Source organism: Callithrix jacchus, chromosome 22 (assembly GCF_049354715.1).
Source record: "Callithrix jacchus isolate 240 chromosome 22, calJac240_pri, whole genome shotgun sequence".
NCBI lineage: Eukaryota > Metazoa > Chordata > Mammalia > Primates > Cebidae > Callithrix > Callithrix jacchus.
Genome location: NC_133523.1, coordinates 40,486,129 through 40,506,124, shown reverse-complemented (window position 1 = coordinate 40,506,124; position 19,996 = coordinate 40,486,129). Strand labels below are relative to the sequence as shown.

At 53.5% G+C, this 19,996-nt stretch overlaps 1 protein-coding gene and 2 pseudogenes across 4 annotated transcripts in view; all 3 read left to right on the top strand.

The window, feature by feature from the left end:
• PPP5D1P (uncharacterized) overlaps positions 1–19,064 on the top strand; it is a 105,092-nt pseudogene extending 86,028 nt beyond the window's left edge. Inside the window, exons 4-5 of one of the 3 annotated variants that reach the window (XR_013531005.1) lie at positions 15,328–15,477; positions 18,591–19,064. The product of XR_013531005.1 is annotated as an uncharacterized PPP5D1P, transcript variant X6 (transcript). Of the gene's footprint in view, positions 1–10,006; positions 10,063–15,327; positions 15,478–18,590 lie in introns of those variants that run through there. The other 2 variants (XR_013531002.1, XR_013531003.1) reach the window with 2 other exon arrangements.
• Positions 1,312–5,328, top strand: PNMA8B (PNMA family member 8B). The gene has a single exon (XM_035285972.3). It carries the CDS (start codon positions 1,714–1,716, stop codon positions 3,619–3,621), a length of 1,908 nt encoding a protein of 635 aa, XP_035141863.3. The 5' UTR covers positions 1,312–1,713; the 3' UTR covers positions 3,622–5,328.
• Positions 3,705–6,001, top strand: LOC128930425 (uncharacterized; annotated as a pseudogene).
• Positions 19,065–19,996: the final 932 nt, after the last annotated feature.

Genomic DNA, 19,996 nt, shown 5'->3' with positions numbered 1-19,996 from the left:
GCAAGACTCCATCTCAAAAACAAACAAACAAAATCACATGCTTTTATAACGGTAGGTTCTCAATAAATACTTAGCCATCTTTCACGGAGCAACAGCTGTGGGCCAGCCTCTCTTCTAAATGCTTTCCTGGATTATTCCCTTTAATCTCCATGAGAACTGTTTGAGGCCAGGCATGGTGGCTCACCCCTGTAATCCCAGCACTTTTGGAGGCGAGTGGATCCCTTGGGGTCAGAAGTTCAAGATCAGTCTGAGCCACATGGTGAAATTCTGTCTTTACAAAAAATATAAAAATGTGCCAAATGTGGTGGCATATGCCTGTAATCCCAACCACTTGGGAGGCCTGTAATCCGAGCTACTCAGGAGGCGGAGGCAGGAGAATCTCTTGTACTGGGGAGGCAGAGATTGCAGTGAACCAAGATTGTGCCATTGCACTCCAGCCTGGATTATACAGCAAGACTCTATCTCAAAACAAACAAAACAACCCTTTGAGGTAGGAATGATGCAGTAGGCCTGCAGAGCCAGATTCATATAGAGTAGGGGACAGCCTCATGGTCGACAAGGGACAGAGAAGCAAATGCTTACAGTAGCTATGACTGACCTTCACACGCCCCAGTCAAAGGAAATGCTTTTTTGCAAAATTCATGGCTGGTCTCACTCATGATCATTCACATGCTGAAAGCGTGTGCAAAACCATAGGACTCACTGTGCATGTGTAGTTCAGGATACAGGAACGTGTTTGGGAGTGAGGGTCAGTCCCACTGAGTGGGGCCTGTACCCCGCCAGTGAGGTCCATATACCCCAAATGCTGTCTGTTGCTCACAGATGGGTCCTGGGCCCCCCATTTCATACTGAGACTATATACTGTGAATAAGGCCAGTATCCCAAGTGAGTCCTAGTCCCACGGTGCGAGGCCAGTGCCTCTTGATTTAGGCCTATGTAATCCTGAATTCCACCTCTCCACTGGAAGGGGAATTGTAACCCCCCGTGAAGCGCGTACCCTCTGGAAGGAAGCCTCTATGGCCTGAATGAGAGTGGGTCTCCTTGAGTGATTTCTGGCCCTCTGTGGCTTTGGCCTTGTTTTTTGCTGATGAATAAGTGGTGCTTCCAGGCCCCCAATCCTTCTCCTATCGGGACCTTTAAGAGAAGCGTCTCAGGCCACAGCGACGCAGACCCCAGCTCCAGGCTGCACTGTTGCCATGGAGACGGTTGGGGGGGGACCGGGGGGAGCGTGCGGCTCTGTCTGCGCAGGCGCAGGCCGGAGCAGCCGCGTCGCAGCGGAACTGCTGAGATTCAGGCCAAGGGTGCGCGCTCAGACTCGGCGGGAGCACCAGGCAAGCGGAGGCTCCCACCTCCCACGCCCCTCCAGGTGCACCCGGCGCCGCCCCCCTGCACCAGGCCGCGTTGTCCAGGCACTCAGGCCTGTGTCAGAAAAAGAGGGAGGGAGCTGTCCTGGAAAGCAGAAACGTAAGCCCCCCTACGGATCCTCAGACAGCTCTGGGGAGGGGTCCCGGGGGAAGGTCACTGCATCCAGCCCGCCAGCAGGCAGCTAGGGCCCCCGAGTCCTGAGCCCCACTCCAGCCTTGCCACATTCGCCGGAACCGGGACTCTAAGCCCTGCGGGTGGCTTTCCAGGGTGGCTTTGACGCCGTGCGCTGCAGCCGACCCCATCTCAGGCTCCCTCCTGCCCCAAGATCAGCGTCCAGTGGGCGGCACCATGGCCATGAGCCTTCTGCAGGACTGGTGCCGGGGCCTGGACGTGGATGCGCACAGGGCCCTGTTGGTCACCGGCATCCCGGAGGGCCTGGAGCAGGCGCACGTCGAAGCCGCTCTGCAGCCTTCCCTCCTGCCGCTGGGCACGTTCAGGCTGCGACACATGAAGGCCTTGAGGAACGAGAAGGCCCAGGCCGCCCTGCTGGAGTTTGTGGAGGACGTCAATCACGCTGCCATTCCCAGGGAGATCCAGGGCAAGGATGGGGTCTGGAGGGTTCTGTGGAAGGACCGTGCGCAGGACACGAGGGTCCTGAGGCAGATGAGACGCCTGCTGCTGGATGACGGGCCCACGCAGGCCGCGGTGGCTGGGAGCCCGGGGGAGGCGCCCACCCTTCCCGCTTCGGAGACCCAGGCCCAGGATTCTGGGGAGGTGACAGGGCAGGCTGGCTCGCCTCTTGGGGCGGCCAAGAACGCAAGGAGAGGCCGGCGGGGTCGCAGAAACAGAACCAGACGCAACAGGTTGACTCAGAAGGGCAAGAAGAGAAGCCGAGGAGGGCGGCCATCTGCTTCCGCGAGGAGTGAGGCCGAGGACTCTTCCGACGACAGCCTGGGCATCGTGATCGAGGAGATCGACAAGGGCGACTTGAGCGGAGACGAGGACCAGAGCGCTCTGTACGCCACGCTCCAGGCGGCCGCCAGGGAGCTGGTTAGGCAGTGGGCGCCCTGCAGCTCCGAGGGGGAAGAAGACTGTCCCCGCGAGTTCTTGGCTTTGGTCACTGTCACCGATAAAGCCAAGAAAGAAGAGGCAGAGAAGGAGCCAGCTGGGGCCGAATCCATCCCCTTGAACACCAAAGAAGGCAAAAACTGCATCCCCGACTTAGTGGCCCTGCTGGCTGTGAGAGACACCCCGGAGGAGGAGCCGGTGGACAGCGACGTTTCGGAGAGCGACTCGCAGGAAAGTGAGGACCAAGAAACAGAGGGGCTGGACAATCCTGAGTTCGTGGCCATTGTGGCCTATACCGACCCGTCGGACCCCTGGGCCCGGGAGGAGATGTTGAAAATCGCTTCTGTGATCGAGTCGCTGGGCTGGAGCGACGAGAAAGACAAGCAAGACGCGCTCCGACAGGTCCTGTCCGTCATGTCCAAGGACACTTGCGGGACCCGCGTGAAGGTGGAGGAGGCGGGCCGCGAGGTGGACGCTGTGGTCCTGCGCAAGGCGGGAGACGACGGGGACCTCCGGGAGTGCATTTCCACCTTGGCGCAGCTGGATCTCCCTCCCCAGGTGAAGAAGGCTGGGCGTGGCCTCTTCGGGGGCTGGGGCGAGGACGGTGAGGATGAGGGGGGCCTTCTGGAGCTGGTGGCGCTCCTGGCTGCGCAGGATATGGCAGAGGTGATGAAGGAGGAAAAAGAAAACGCCTGGGAAGGCGGGAAGTACAAATACCCCAAAGGCAAACTGGGGGAGGTGTTGGCGCTCTTGGCCGCCCGGGAGAACGTGGGGTCCAACGAGGGGTCGGAGGAGGCTTCGGACGAACAGTCCGAGGAAGAGTCGGAGGACACGGAGAGTGAGGCATCGGAGCCCGAGGACAGGGCATCCAGGAAGCCCCGGGCCAAGAGGGCGCGCACCGCTCCCCGGGGCCTGACTCCGGCCGGCGCACCCCCCACCGCGTCCCGGGCCAGCAAAACGCGCGGGGGCGTCAGAGGCCGAGGCCAGGGCGTCACTCCCGAGAAGAAAGCCGGCAGCCGGGGTTCGGCTCTGGACGACGCCGCTGGAAGCAGGAAGAAAAAGGGGAGCGCGGGCCCCGGTGCCCACGTCAAGGCCGGCGAGGCCAAGGGCCAGGCTTCCACTGGCTCCAAGGCCGCGCGCGGGAAGAAGGCCCGTCGGGGCCGGAGGCCACCCCCCAAATGCCGCTAGCGACCCCCCAGGCTGTGAAGCGGCCCCGCAGGGCGCCCGAGTGTGCCCCCCCCCCGCCCTCCCTTTCCCTCCCTTCCTCCCTCCCTCCGCAGACGCGACCTCCTTGCTTCACCCGGAGCCCAGGCCGCGTTTGCCGGTGTCACGTTCCCCTCTCCGGCCCTCACGGACCTGGGGCACCAGCGATCCCGACGGAGGAAGACCAGATGGATGGAGGAAAGAGAAGTGCTCTCGAAGCAGCGGCGAGGGGCCGAGATGGGCATCAGGGTTGGGGGGCCCGGATCGCCCCTGGCGGGGGTGTGGGTGGACACCGGGCATCTGCGGAGGCGAGCAGGCCTCTTCATGGCGCTCCCGGAGCTCGAGCCTGGCAGGGGCTACCAGTCGCTGTCTCCCCCTCCCCAGTCTGACTCGTCCCACGGTCTGTGATGGCGGTTTGGTCACCAGCTGCGCAGCGCGGGCCAGGGCGCAGCTCCCAGCCAGAGGAGGCCCCAGCTCCTACCCAGGAGAGATTATTCCAGCAAGGAAGTCTGAGAGCCTGACGGGGGATGGGAAGGGGAGGAGGAGAAAAAGGGAGAGGAACGGCGGGGGAAGGGAAGGAGGAGGAGGAAGAGCAGAGGGGAAGACACACAGCAGGTATGTCCACAGGCCTCCCCTGGTACAGAGGAACCAGCCCCAGGCCAAGGACACCTGCCCCTGACCACAAGTTGAATTTGTCACTTAGACTGCAGTGTTTCCCAACATTCTAATTATTTGCCGACATGTTCCATTTGGGGGAATTAACACAAAATCCAGAGTCTTGCTTGGCTCCTCTGGGCTAAGTGGCTCTGGCCCCCTCCCATTGGTTATGGCTCCGCTGGGTCCCACTCTCCTGTGGAGCTGACCCACTGCTCAGCGCTGGCCTTGCAGCCCTAAAGACCTTCAAAGTCCCTGGGTTCACCCCCTGAGTGAATTAAAAGCCAAAGGGGTCCCTGAAGGGCTTGGTGAGGGGCAGAGGCTCACCTAGACAGTGCAGAAGCTGGCAGTGCGTCCCTCCTTACAGGGGATGAAAAGACCTAGGAGGAAATCCCAACTCTGCCCGGGAGATTTCCGAGGAGGCAGGGGCGGGGCTCTCCAGCTTCAGCACCTGCTGTCCCAAGTGCAACGCTTCAGCTGTGTGTGAGTCCGTGCTGTGCCGTGTGTGAGTCCGTGCTGTGCCATTTGCCTCAGCTCCCCCAACCCCTGCTGAGCTTGATATTTCCCTAGATATCGGTCTCCACAGGACCCCTTGTTCATTCCTGCCTTCCTGTCCCTGGGGCAATGTGTGTGCTTCCTCGTCCCAATTTCCATACCCTGGCTGTAAGGAGCTCCACGTGCAAGGAGGGCCCTGACCTGCTTGTCGCGGAAAAAATGGGGGGCCTGGGTACGGTCTTGCAGCCTGGACTGAACTGTCAGGGACACCCAGATGTAGAAGCCAACTGGGAGCTGCTGCAGGGCTTGGGCGCTCCTCCCTGCAGAGGCTGCCCCTGGACAGTGATCCACCTGCCAAGGAGCAGGCTGGGTGTGTGGAGGGCTGGGCACAGCAGCCTGCGGTGTTTCCTGTGGGTGGGGAGGGCCCTAGGTGTGCTTCTCCCCTGTGATTCTAAGCTTCTCTCCCTGTGCACGGTAGCAGTTCTAGGCTTCTCTCCCTGTGCACTGTGTCACCTGGATTCTCCAGTAAAGTGAAATTCAGCATTGTGCTCTCTCAGTGCTCTGGGCAATGGGGCAGGGGGAGTGTGGAGCGTGGGCCACACATGTCTGGAACACCTGGGAACTGCCCTGTCACTGGTTTATACACATTGTCCTTTGTTGCTTCAAGGTTTGTGTGCCCTGCCTAGCCCTCCCTACCCCCCAGCATCATCTCACCCCTTGCAGATCTGGTCTTCCACCCCCACCCTTGATGCCTCCCCACTTCCAGCCTTAGCCCTCAGTCTCAGCTCTGAAGCCCTTGGACACCCATGGGGACCCTAAGTCCCCTCCGGAGTTCCCCTGTGGCCTGAACCACGCCCAGCCAATCCCCACCCTAGCTTCCACTGCCAGATTGCAGCTACATGCACCCACCCCCCAGCCTCCACCCGTAGCCTCTGCCCTGGACCTCAGACTCAGCCTTCCATCCTACCTGGGTTTTCTGCCTCCCTCCATCCCGTGTCCCCCACCATACGTGGCTGCCAGAGGCATCCTCTCAGAAGTCACACCTGGGGTCTGATTTCTTTCCCTCCCTTTCCCAAATACCCCAAGGGCTCCTTCATGTGCCATCACTTCTGTAGTTCTTAAGACTGTCTAGCCATGCTTTGTCCAACCACATAATCATAGGGGGTACACTGGATTTACATGTAATTACGATTAAATAAAATTATACATCCATGTCCTCAGTCTTCCCAGCCACATCACAAGTGCTCAAGAGCCACACGTTGCCAGCAGCTGCCACACTGCTCAGAGCTGGTGCAGGACGTTGCCACCATCGCAGGCAGCTCCCTTGCACAGCTCAGGTCTAAACACTGCCCCCATCTCACCCTCTGCCTGGTCTCCCACTGCCCTCTCTGTGTCTCGTAGCTTCAGCCACCCAGGTCTCCAGGACACATGAGGCATATCCCTGCCCCGGGTGTTTGCACTGCTCTTTCTTTGCACTGGAGTGCGCTTCCCCAGGCTGTGGGCGTGGCTCCGACCTGGACAGTCATTAGGGCCTTTCCTCAAATGTCACGTTCCCAGGGAGAGCTTCCCCGACCACCTACAAAAATGTAACCCTTGTGCCAGGTGCGGTGGCTCACACCTGTAATCCCAGCACTTTGGGGGGCTGAATCACGAGGTTAGGAGTTCGAGACCAGCCTGGCCAACCTGGTGAAAGCCTGTCTCTACTAAAAATACAAAAATTAGCCGGGCATGGTGGCAGGCACACCTGTAGTCCCAGCTACTCAGGAGGCCGAGGCAAGAGAATCGCTTGAACCCTGGAGGCGGAGGTTGCAGTGAGCCGAGATCATGATACTGCACTCCAGCCTGGGGCAACACAGTCAGACTCCGTCTCAAAAAAAAAAAAAAGTAACCCTTTCTGCCTTCCTTCCTTTATTTTAGAGAGCGATTACTGCCCCTGATGCACTCATTTCTCAGTAGGGAGGTTAAAAGAGGAAATTGGTGACTGGGATAGCAATTAGAAAGTGCAAAAACGGAGGTCGGTTTGTCCCAATATTAGCAATGCAGGGAGCTGCTCCCTCACGAGGGCTGGGGGAGCCGCGTGGGAAATGCTGCTGCCCAGAGCCCGGGTATACGCACCGGACTGGCTTGGCTGAGGAGGGACCCGGGAGCTCCTGGTTCACCGCAGTGCCGGCCAGCTGCTGCCGCCACGGCCCGAGCATTCCTCAGATGGCGTCCCCTTCCTCCTGCTTTCCAACTCTCCCCAGCGCCCTGTGGGCTCGCAGCATCAGCCGCTGCAGGGGACCCTAAGTGGTTGCTGTAGGGACCCACGCGGCATGGGGACAGGTGGGCGTGGCGGGGAGAGGCGCCGCAGAGCGGCTCAGGGCCAGCTCCATAGGGAGAAAGTGTAGCCTGGCGTGTCCCCTTCTTGTCCCCAGGCCCAGCACGGTGCCTGGCGCCCGGCGGCTGCTATTTGTGGAATGACTAACGGTCGGAATGAACCACGGGGACCCGGGGAGTCAGAACCCGGATACGTCTCGTGGGGAATGTGATGGAAAAAAAAAACATTCTTTTCATTCCCTCCTTCCTGGAGGGAGTGCGCCGAGGGTGTGGGGAGGAGCGTTTGGGGTCGAAGGAGCGGCCGCATAAAGGCCTTGAGGTCCCGCAGGGAAGGGTCCTGGCGCGCAGAGACCAGCACAGCCGGCAGCAGCTCGGTCTGTCCGGCGCGTGGAGCCTCTGGGGGCGGGTGGAACGGAGCGCGGCTGCCCCCTCCTGGAAGAGAAGGCGACAGTCTGGGAGGAGGCTGCAGCGCAGTTTGAGGAATCCAGATTTATCCCGGGTCGGCGCGTCCCAGGCCCTGTTCTAGGTGCAGGAAACAGGACCGTCCTGCAGGGAGCATGCGGTCGGGAGGCTGCGCTTAGCTCCCTGGATGAGGACGAAATCCATGCATTAAGGAGTGAGACCTGCTGGGGACAAAAGTCCGGCAGGCAGGGGCCCGAGGAGGGCCGGGCAGGAGACGGTATAAACCGGGTGGCCTGGGAAGCCCTCACTGAGAAAGTGACAAGTGTAGTGGCGCGACCACGGCTCACTGCAGCCTCGAACTCCTGTGCTCAAGTAATACTCCCACCTCAGCCTTCCTCTTAGTAGCTGGGACCACAGGCGCACGCCGCCAAGCCTCACTGCTTTTTATATATATTTTTTTTGTAGAGATGGGGTCTCTCAATGTTGCAAAGACCCGAAGGAGGTGAGGGGGTGTGGTCAGCAGATGCCTGGGGGAAGGGCATGATAGGGACAGGGCAAAAGCCCCAAGTCAGGAGTGTGACTATAGGGGCTTATTAATGTGTAATTACTGCCCCTCCCAAGTCAGGCTAAATGCTGCTGCAGCGGAGGCAGAGTGACGCCAAAGAAGGCCTCCTGCCTCCATGGTGGTCGCTGTCTGGCTGGATTTTCACGTGAGGCAGCAAATGCGTGTGACGAGGTTGCTGGGGTGGGGGTGGGGAGGTGTGCAAACTGGCAGGGCCTTTGGGCCCCATTAAGCGCTGGGGAACCACGGGAGGGGCTTGAGCAGGAGAGGTTTGTGTTTTAGGTCTGTGGGGTGCAGGAGGAGGCCGAGGCAGGAACATGGGAGAGAGGGCTGAGGCCGGCCCGCCGCAGGGTGGTGGGGTTGGCAGGCAGTGGGTGAAGGGGTTTGCAGGAGCCCGATCTGAGCTGAGCAGGTGACTGGCGGGCTGAGGTTGTGTGCGTGTGTTTGCATCTGCGAGTGAGCACATTCGAGTGTCTATGTCTGAGAGTCTTTATTTGGCTCTGTAGAGAGGAGGGCAGGATGAAGGAGGGAAGAGGATGAAGGCAGATTTTCACCCCCATTTCCCAGATGGAGAAACCGAGGCTCAGAGAGGCAAGGAAGGGAGTTCGAACCCAGGTTTGTCTTACTCTAGGGCCCCCTCGAATAATTGGCCTCCCGGCCCCAGGGGAGAGACGGAATGATCCTCCTTCGAGAGTGAGGCCGAGGCATCCCGGGGTCCAGAACCTTCCTCTCCCCTTTCCTCCCCCAGCCCACCTCCCCACCGCGAGGTATACCTGGGTCCGGACCTTTCCATTTGCCCCAGAGGCTGAAAGTGTCTTGGCTCCTCGGCCTGCTTAAGCGAGGACAGGAGTGATCCCCAGACTCCGGGGAATGTGGCCACATCCTAGAACTGCCGGGAGGGAAGAGGGGCCACAGACGACGACCCTTCCTGTCGCCCCCGCCTACCTACGACTCCAGAACGGGTGAGGAGTCAGCGCTACTTGCTGTGCCCGCTCTTTCCACCAGAGGGCGCGCCAGGACAGCAGTTTAAATTCGTACGCGCCACCGCCCTTCCCTAGCGCTCGGGTGCTCAGGGCACTGGTCCAATGCCTTAAAGGGACAACGCTCCCGGGTCTGTGGACGCCAGGCTGGGGAAAGCGAGCTTTCCTGCAAGACAACGGTTCTCAAAGTGAGGTCCAGGACCAGCTGGGTCTCCTAGGGACTAGATACAGATTCTTGAGCCCACCCCAGATACAGAACCCCTTTGGGGGTGGGGTCCAGCAAGCTGCGTTTTCAAAAGACCCCCAGGTACCTGCGATGCGGGATCAGTTTGAGAACCACGGATGTGGGGTCTGATGGTCTCTAGGACCCCTGGGGTCGCGGTTGTCAGCCCCGGCTGCCCGTTGCCTGGAATCACCCGGGAAGCTTTAGGGACTGTTGCTACCCCAGCCGTGCCCTGCACCATTCAGAGATTCCGACAGCGGTTCCCATGTGCAGGCTGGGCATAGGCTCTGGGTCATTCCAGGGGCAGCCGGGTTGGGGATTGCTGCCCTAGGGTCCCTGTCAGGGCTAAGGTGTGCAGTGAAGAGCTGGCGGCTCCTGATACCTAGGCAGAAATAAGACGAGATGGCCTCACAGACACATCACACCCTCTTCAGTCCCTTGAGTAGTGCTGGGAGGAAAGCTCTGCTATGATCCCCATTTTCCATGAGGATGTGGAGGCACAGAGAGGTCAAGTAACCAGCCCAAGGTCACACAGCTTGCAAGGGGCGGCGCTGGGGGAGTCAGGCAGCCGGGCTCCAAACCCCTCCCCCATCTCTAACCATTTCCTCTTCTCTTGCCACACCCTGTGAGCCTGGGAGGGGGACCCAGAAAGCTCCCTCAACCCCATCTCAGGGCAGCATCTCTCCCTGTCATGTCTGAGTTCTGCAATCACCTGTGGCCTCTCACTTTTCTCTTTAGCGACCGTGAGGGGTGGCTGGACTGGTCCAGATGAAGGCTGATTTGGAGTCAAATCTCTGATTTGAAACCATACCCCAGAGGCATTGGCTGGCTGCCTCTGGGGGACTTGCTCTGCAGGCTCCATTTGAAACCTCCTTGACTTAAAAATGCTGAAGCCTCTATTGCCATCTCATCTCGAGTTACTCAAGGACTCACACTGAAGATGCTGGAATGGAGTGCAGAACCTTACGTTCACTCAAGAGGGAAACAGACTCTGGCGGGAGACAGATTTGGGTGAAGTGTCAGGGATACTCAGAAGGGGTGGGAGGATCCAAACCTTGTGTGTGATTGACACATGTGTCTCTGAGTGTATGTGTGTGTGTGTGTGTGTGTACACTTAGGGGTGTGTGTGAATTGTGTCTTGAGTGTCCCAGTGTGCATATAGGTGTGTGTTCCTCCTTCGGCCATTAGGTGTGTAAGGGTGTCTGTGTCTACGTGAGTAAATGTGTGAGTGTGCATGAGTAGGTGTATATGTCTGCACAGAGTGTGTCTGTATTGATCTGTGTTTGTACGCAGGCTGATATGCATGTATGTGTCTAGGCTGATGAGTCTTGGGACACGGTGTTTAACATTGTGGGTTTGGGAGTTTGTGAACACTTTTTGTGTTTTTGAGACAGAATTCTGCTCTTGTTGCCCAGGCTGGAGTGCAATGGGGAGATCTCAGCTCACTGCAACCTCCTGCCTCAACCTCCCGAGTAGCTGTATTACAAGCGTCCTCCACCATGCCTGGCTAATTTTTGTATTTTTAGTAGAGATGGGTTTCACTATGTTGGCCAGGCTAGTCTAGAACTCCTGACCTCAGGTGATCCACCCACCTCAGCCTCCCAAAGTGCTGGGATTACAGGCATGAGCCACTGCACCAGACTCATGAACACTTTTCTATGTGCTGCTATGAATCTGTGTATCTGTGACTCTGTGAATGTCTGTTTGTTTGTGGCATGTCTGCACATGTGTGTTTGTGATGAGGAAGGTCTCTGACTATAATGTGTGTGCATGTCTGTGTCTGTATGTGCATCTGTGAGTCCTTGTATGGGCCATAACTTGTGTGTGTGCATGTGTGTGTCACTGAGGGAGAGAAAACAGTCTACTCACAGGGTGGCAGATACGAATGAAATCCACACAGCGCACACTTTGAATCTGATTTGGTTCCATCATTCAGGGCCCCGCCCTTCCTCCACTTCCTTCCTTCCTACCCAAGTCACCCTGGTTCCAGGACCAAGAGACGAGGAGATATACTCAGCTGGCTTTGGACGAGGTTTTTGGAAAAGGCCATTGCATTCCTCCTCACTGAGCCCCTGACACAGGTCCTCTGTCCCAGCTGTCCGAACCTCTCCTAATGTCTCTCACCATCTCTGTTTCTCCCATATCCTTCCACCTTGCAGATCCCCAGCAAGGTGAGGCTTCCCTGGTCTATGGGAAGCAGCCCTCCCACCACCAGACTGGCGCCCAGAGCCTCCTCCACACACAGCTCCGGATGTTCTTTGCTGTATTAGTCTGTTGTTGCACTGCTATAAAGAACTACCTGGGGGGCTGGCCGGGCACAGTGGCTCATGCCTGTAATCCCAGCACTTTGGGAGGATGAGGTAGGCAGATCACAAGTTCAGGAGTTTGAGACCAGCCTGGCCAATATGGTGAAACCCCGTCTTTAATAAAAATACAAAACTCAGCTGGGCATGGTGGCATGCACCTGTAGTCCCAGCTACTTGGGAGGCTGAGGCAGGAGAATCACTTGAACCCAGGAGGCGGAGGTTGCAGTGAGCCGAGGTTGTGCCACTGCACTCCAGCCTAGGCAACAGAGCAAGACTCCATATCAAAAAAAAAAAAAAAAAGAACGACTTGAGACTGGGTAATTTATAAAGAAGAAAGGTTTAATTGGCTCATGGCTCTGCAAGGCTGTACAGTAAAGCTGCTGGGGAGGCCTCGGGAAACTTACAATCGTGGCGGAAGGCAAGGGGAAGCAGGTGCGTCCTACATGGGCCTAACGGGAGGAGGGCAGGCGTGAGCTTCCTGTTGTCTGTTCCCAGGGGAGCTGTGTGGACAGTGCTTACTTCTCTATTCTTATACACTGTAACCTTGAGCACAGCTGCTTTTCTGAGTTCTCTGAGTCTTGAGTGGTCTTGGGCAGCCCCCTACACCATCTACTGAGCACATGCCTGGTGGTGGGCACAGCTGGAATTCAAACCTGTGTGTGTCTCTCTCTCTGTCTTTATTTTTTTTAAGATGGAGTCTTGCTCTGTGGTCCAGGCTGGAGTGCAGTGGGATGATCTCAGCTCACTGCAACCTCCGCCTCCCGGTTCAAGCGATTCTCCTGCCTCAGCCTCCTGAGTAGCTGGGATTACAGACGTGCACCACCACACCCGGCTAATTTTTGTGGTTTTTTTTTTTTTTGGTGGAGACGGGGTTTCACCATGTTGGTCAGGCTGGTCTTGAACTCCTGACCTCATGATCCATCCGCCTCAGCCTCCCAAAGTGCTGGGATTACAAGCATGAGCCATTGTGCCCAGCCAAATCTCTGTCCCTTTATCCCCTGTTGCTTCTAAGAGGAAAACGAAGGTAGGATTTCAGCTCTGGGCAGAGGAAGGAGGTCAAGTAGGGAAAGAAAACCTTATTCAGTCTCTGTTCCCTCGGTTCCAGGATCGCAGAGAGGTGCTGCCACAAATCTTTCCATCCTACAGTTTTCACAGAGGACATTTTCCCCTTCTGTGCCCGTAGCCTTCTCTCTCCACAGAGAATCCCCTATTCCCTGAGATAATTCAAAATCACTTCTGCTTCTTAGAAAAGTCCCCTGGTTCATTAAAAAATGAAGATGTGTCAAAGCATTTCAGTCATACCACTGAACAGTGGCATAATTCAATCAGTGACATTTAGCGAATGATGGCTTTCACACACACACGATGTAAAGTGACATAACCGCGATGGTGCACGAGGTGACTGGCTTCATGAAGACGGAGGATTTCTAGCCTCTCACAGGCTGTCATAGGCTCAGGTTTGAAGCACCAGGGTGACTTCACTGTGCTGGCGAGACAGCCCAAAGCCTGCGAATGCCCACAGATAGGGGCGTGATCAAGAGAGCCACAGTCCAGCCACACATGGGATCTTCTGCAGTCTTGAAAGGATGAACTGGAGAGTTTCCACTGGGACCTTTTGAGTGAACACAGTGAGAGGCAAGAAAAGTTTATACACTATGACCCTCCCCCTTTATTCGATGAGAAATAAAATGCTCCCAGCAATCTCTGTAAGTATCTACATAGGTGTCTGTTTTAAGATTTATTATTATTAATTTGTTTTTGAGATGGAGTCTTGCTCTGTTGCCCAGGCTGCAGTGCGGTGACATGATCTCAGCTCACTGCAACCTCCGGCTCCCAGGTTCCAGCAATTCTCCCGCCTCAGCCTCCCGAGTAGCTGGGATTACAGGTGTGCCCACCACCACACCTGGCTAATTTTTGTATTTTTAGAAGAGATGGGGTTTCACCATGTTGGCCAGGCTGGTCTCGAACTCCTGACCTCAGGTGATCCGCCCATCTCGGCCTCTCAAAGTGTTGGGATGACAGGTGTGAGCCGCTGTGCCCCGCTGTGTCTCTCCTCTTCTAGGACCCAGTCATTGGATCTACAGCTCATCCCAGTTCAGCATGACCTCATCCTCACTGAGGTTCTGAGTAGACATGAACTTTGAGGGACACAGTTCAACACAGCACAACCCTGTTCTAAAAGCTGGGGTCACAAGAGGGGGCAGAACAGATAGAAAGTCCCCACCCGCAGAGCTGATAGTCTATTGAGAAGACACGGACAATAAATGAGCTAAAAAAATAGCTATTTATTGTGTCAACCTGGAAAAAAAATACATCAGAGAAAAACATTTTAATAGCAGGAAGCCCTTCAGGAGTAAGCACAAAGGATTATAACCCGAGATGCAGAGCTACAGCAAGCCACAGATGCATCTGAGGGGAAGACAAAGGGAGGCTTTTCTTGGCCAAAAAGAGCAGCTCATATAAGCTGCTTGAAAGCAGAGTTTATTGATTTCAGAGGCTCAAACCCAGAGTTGGCGTGATTGGTGGAGATGCTGTTACTGGGTCGGTGTTCTTCGTTTTCTTTATTCTTTTTTTTTTTTTTTTTCTTTTTTCTTTTCTTTTTGAGATGGAGTCTTGCTCTGTTATCCAGGCTGGAGTGCAGTGGTATGATCTCAGCTCACTGCAACCTCTGCCTCCCAGGTCCAAGCGATTCTCCTGCCTCAGCCTCCCGAGTAGCTGGAATTACAGGCATGTGCCACCACACCCAGATAAGTTTTTTTTTTTAAGATGATGTCTTGCTCTGTCACCCAGGCTGTTGTTCAGTGGCATGATCTTGGCTTACGGCATCCTCTGCCACCTGGGTTCAAGCGATTCCCCTGCTTCAGCCTCCTAAGTAGCTGGGACTAGAGGTGTGCGCCACCACGCCCGGCTAATTTTTTTGTATTTTAGTAGAGAGGGTTTCACCATGTTGGCCAGGATGGTCTCCATCTCCTGACCTCGTGATCTGCCCACGTTTGCCTCCAAAAGTGCTGGGATTACAGGCATGAGCCACGCGCCCAGCCAAGTTTTGTATTTGTAGTAGAGATGGTGTTTCACCATGTTGGCCAGGCTGGTCTTGAACTCCTGACTTCAAGTGATTCTCCTACCTTGGCCTCCTAAAGTGCTGGGATTACAGGTGTGAGCCACTGCATCCAGCCTGAGTTGCTGTGTTTAAAAGAAAGGAGGGGCCGGGCGCGGTGGCTCACGCCTGTAATCCCAGCACTTTGGGAGGCCGAGGCGGGTGGATCACGAGGTCAAGAGATCGAGACCAATGGTCAACATGGTAAAACCCCGTCTCTACTAAAAATACAAAAAATTAGCTGGGCATGGTGGTACGTGCCTGTAATCCCAGCTACTCAGGAGGTTGAGGCAGGAGAATTGCCTGAACCCAGGAGGTGGAGGTTGCAGTGAGCCGAGATTGCGCCATTGCACTCCAGCCTGGGTAACAAGAGTGAAAATCTGTCTCAAAAAAAAAAAAAGAAAAAGAAAAAGAAAGGAGGGAGGCCAGTGGGGCTGGCAGCTCATCATGGTTTTAATCATATCTCTCATGATGAATGATGAGGATCTTTTTATGTGCTTTGAATAAATAGACATATTTTTAGAATCTAGCCTTAGTTTAAGTTTGTAACTGTATATAATAAAGATATGACACTCCCACGTCTACCAATTAAAACCTTTTCCTTAATTTTAATAGTGAATCTTTACAGAGAGCCAAAAAGGTGTCTCATTTTCTAGGGGGCTGTTCCGAACACTTTGTATGAATGAACTCACTTCGTCCTTCCAGCCCCTCGCGTGGAGGGCGACTATAGCTCACGTTGTGGAGTATTCACAGTGCTGTGTTCCAAGACCTGGACTTGAATTCACTCCTCGAATCCCCACCTCCTTGTGAGTTTGGTACTAGTCTAATAATTACCATTTTGTAGATGAGGAAACTGAGACACAGAGAAGTTAATTACTCACCCAAAGTCACACAGCCAGGAAGTGCTGACACCCAGGGAGTCTGACTGCTGATATGACATTCCTTTTTGTGTGTGTGTGAGATAGGGTTTTGCTGTCACACAGGCTGGGGTGCAGTGGTGCAATCATGGCTCACTGAAGGCTTGAACTCCTTAAAACCAATATTCTAACTTTGATAAGCAAAACATTCTACAGTGAAATGGTAATGATGTACATGCAGCGAAATGATGGGTGATCCCCACCCCCCAAATGCATCAAGTTTTCTAAAATAATCATACCTCACTTTATTGGTCAGATAAAGAATGTCTATGGGCAGGCACGGTGGCTCACGCCTGTAATGCCAACACTCTGGGAGGTCGAGGCAGGTGGATCACCTGAGGTCAGGAGTTAGAGACCAGCCTGGCCAACATGGTGAAACCCCATCTCTACTCAAAATACAAAAATTAGCCAGCTGTGGTGGCAGGCTGTAGGGTCCAACCCTACAGGGTCCTGTGAGCCCCTCCCTGCTGGTGTGGAGATGAGAAACTGTAAAAATAAAAGACATAAGATACCGAGGAAGAGAAAAGAGAATTTGGGCTCGGGGGCCCACTGCCAACCAAAGCTTGGAGTCCAGCAGTGGCACTGAGTGCCGGGATGCTCTAACTTTTTTTTTGAGAAGGAGTTTCGCTGTCATTGCCCAGGCTAGAGTGCAATCGTGATCTCTGCTCACTGCAACCTCTGCCTCCTGGGTTCAAGCGATTCTCCTGGCTCAGCCTCCTCAGTAGCTGGGACTACAGGCACATGCCACCACACCCAGCTCATTTTTGTATTTTTAGTAGAGATGGGGTTTCACCATGTTGACCAGGATGGTCTCAATCTCTTGACCTTGTGATCTGCCTGCCTCTCAGCCTCTTAAAGTGCTGGGATTACAGGCGTTAGCCACTGCTCCCAGCCGCTACTATTATTCTTATCTTCTTTTTTTTTCTTCTTCTTTTACTTTTTTTTTTTTTTAAGATGGGGTTTCACCATGATGGCCAGGCTAGTCTTGAACTCCTGACCTCAGGTGATACACCCACGTCGGCCTCCCAAAGTGCTAGGATTACAGGCCTGAGCCACCGCGCCCAGCCTATTATTCTTATCTTCTTTTTTTTTTTTTTTTTTTTGAGATGGAGTTTTGCTCTTGTTACCCAAGCTGGAGTGCAATGGCACGATCTCGGCTCACCGCAACCTCTGCCTCCTGGGTTCAGGCAATTCTCCTGCCTCAGCCTCCCGAGTAGCTGGGATTACAGGCACGCGCCCCCATGCCCAGCTAATTTTTTGTATTTTTAGTAGAGACGGGGTTTCACCATGTTGACCAGGATGGTCTCGATCTCCTGACCTCGTGATTCACCCGCCTCGGCCTCCCAAAGTGCTGGGATTACAGGCTTGAGCCATCACGCCCGGCTTATTCTTATCTTCTAAGAAAAAGAGAAACCAGGTGCAGAAGCAGAGAGCAGACATGGAACGTGACCACTGAAGCACAGCATCACACACAGAGACAGTTAAGCCCCCGGATGTCTGCGGGTCTCCCTGAGCCATCAGGCCTACCACAAGAGCTTGGAGAAGAGGAGTTTTCTCCTAACTTCCCCAGGAAGGAGATGTCTTGGCCATTTTGGACGTCTCCTTCCCTAGCTGGCTAAACACCGGCGCTTTCCCAGGGCTGACGCTGCCACACAGCCGAGGCGCCCTCCAGCAGCCCTTATGTGGGCGTGACAGAGGCTTAGGGCATCCTGCCTTAGGATGCTTTGTTCACAATGTCACCCGAGTTCCGTGCTTCATAACCCAATAGTCATTAGTACAACTAAAGGTTACATTGAGTATATATCTTTATGATTCTAAGTAACTATAAGATTATATGTGATTGTATAAATACATGTAAAAAAAGTGCCTATATTTCTAATTCTTTTCTAAATCAATATTTATATGGGAACAGGGTGAGGCTTCAGTCCCTTGCCACGGCACTTGCGGGGGTTTCCCCCACAGCAGGCTCCTGTAACCCCAGCTACTCCGGAGGCTGAGGCAGAATTGCTTGAACCAGGAGGTGGTGGATGCGGAGAGCGGAGATCGCGCCACTGCACTCCAGCCTGGGCGACAAAGCAAGACTGTGCCTCAAAAAAAAAAAAAAAAAAGAAAAGAAAAGAAAGAAAGAAAGAAAAGAAAAAAGAATGTCTGTATAAACGGTGCCGGGATTAAAACAAAAGCCAGTAGACTAAGTAGGGTGAGATGGACGTAGAGCATTTTAATGGACCTTGCTCTAGCCAAGAGGGTGGGGGAAAAGAGGAAAGATATCCAAATGATTCATTTTTCTTTTCAACCGCTAAGCTAAAAACCTTTCCCCAGGGTGAGTAGGTGGTTCTGAAAGATGGTCTCATTCCTGCGGAAATCTTATTTCAGTTGGAAAGAGGTCTCTCTACTCTTGGATCAAACGTTTCTGTTTCTAATTAGAATGACCCCTGGGTCCTAATGTCCTATGTAGCCTATTTCGTTTAGGGTTTAAATGTATGTGATTCTTTTTTTGTTTGTTTTTGAGACACAGTCTCACTATGTTGCTCAGGCTGGAGTGCAGTGGTGCGATCTCGGCTCACTGCAACCTCCAGGTTCTGGGTTCAAGCGTTTCTCCTGCCTCAGCCTCCGGAGTTGCTGGGATTACAGGGATTAGCCACCACACCTGGCTGATTTTGTGTTTTTAGTAGAGACAGGGTTTCATCATGTTGGCCAGGCTGGTCTCGTAAATGTATGTGCTTCTTATTTCCTTTGTGTGACATCTTTCAAGCCCACAGTATAATTTTCCCCATAACAAGAGAATATGATTTTCCCCATAACACAATGTAAACTGTTTATTACATTTATTAAATTTGGTTTACCAGTTGTCTTTCTCCTGTTACATCTTCAAGTAGATATTTATAACTTCTGCCAAACAGAAATTACATTTAGAATTCAAGAACTATGATACATACCTTCTTTTTTAAAAAAATAAAATAAATAGACTCATTCATTCTCTTTTTTTTTTTCCTTTGGCCAAGAATTCCAGACAAAAATCGGGAACCGTCACCAGAAGACTATGCTGACCACGTGACGTCTTCCAGGCATCAGGAAAACGACCAACCTCCCTAACGAATGAAAGAAACTTCACCTGTGTTTGGTGCGTTTGGTTTGGGAGTCTTTTAAAAAATGGGTACTTGCACTACTGGGTTCAGGTTTTCAGCTGTGGAATATTCTAGAAAAAACAGATAACATTTATTTCACCGCTATAACCCTGAATGTGTAGCTGTGTTTATTTAAAAAACATTTTTTTTACCATTGTAGAATATGTAACATGCACCCAGAAATGTGCCCTAAACACAGACATATAATTTGGCAAATGATTACATAGCAAGGGCCACGTTACTGTCATCGCATCTAGAAATCATCGTCCTCCCAGAAGCCCCTCATGTGCTCTGCCCATCCTAAAACCCCTCCCTGCCCCAGGGATAAATAACATCCCATTTTCTGATGAACGCTGCCTTGCTTTTCTTTAGACGTCTATACTTATTAACAAATTATGAATTTCTCAACACGGTAATTTGATTGCTTTTGAATCTTGTTTAAATGCAATCTTATTGGATTGTTTTTGCTGTGTGTGTGTGTGTGTGTGTGTGTGTGTGTGTGTGTGTTTTAGAAAAAATGCATTAAGAAAAGAAAGAAGATGTGGGGCCTCTCGGTTTCCTGGCCACAATTCCTCGCTTGGAATGTTGTTTCCTTACTGCAGAGAGTGGAGACAGCTGCCGGCGTTTTTTCTGTCTGAAGGAAATTCAGCGCCTGCAGCTGTGGCTGTAACCCGAGCCCCAGCTCAGATGAGAACACGTCTCTTCTCCCGCCAAATAATCCTAGGGCTTTATTGGTTATTTCCAGAGAGGGAGAGAGAACGAACTCAGAATGGCCCAGGAAAGAGTTGCTGTATTTGTGGAATAAAAGCACTGGGTTTTGTGTTCTTAATTTTTTTTTTTTTTGAGACTTGGGAGATCCTCCTGCCTTAGCCTACCAAGTAGCTGGGACCACCGGCACACACCACCATGCCTGGCTAATTTTTGTATTTTTTTTTTGGTAGAGATGGGGTTTCGTTGTGGTGCCCAGGCTGGTGTTGAACTTCTGGGCATAAGGAATCCACTCACCTTGGCCTCCTAAAGAGCTGGGATTACAGGTGTGATCCCCTGTGTCCTGACAACACTGTGACTTTTGAAAAGCATCGTAGTTTCAACCAAGTTAAGAAGTCACACCTGAATCCAAGCAACATAGATGTCTACAGGGCCCTTCCCAGCTCTTCATCTGAAATACCAGAAAATGGAAAACAACCTGCATAGCCATCCATAGGGGGACTAAGTAACCTATGGCCGTGATGGTCACACAATTGATCATGAGCCACGATAAGAAATACATTTTGCTGTGATCT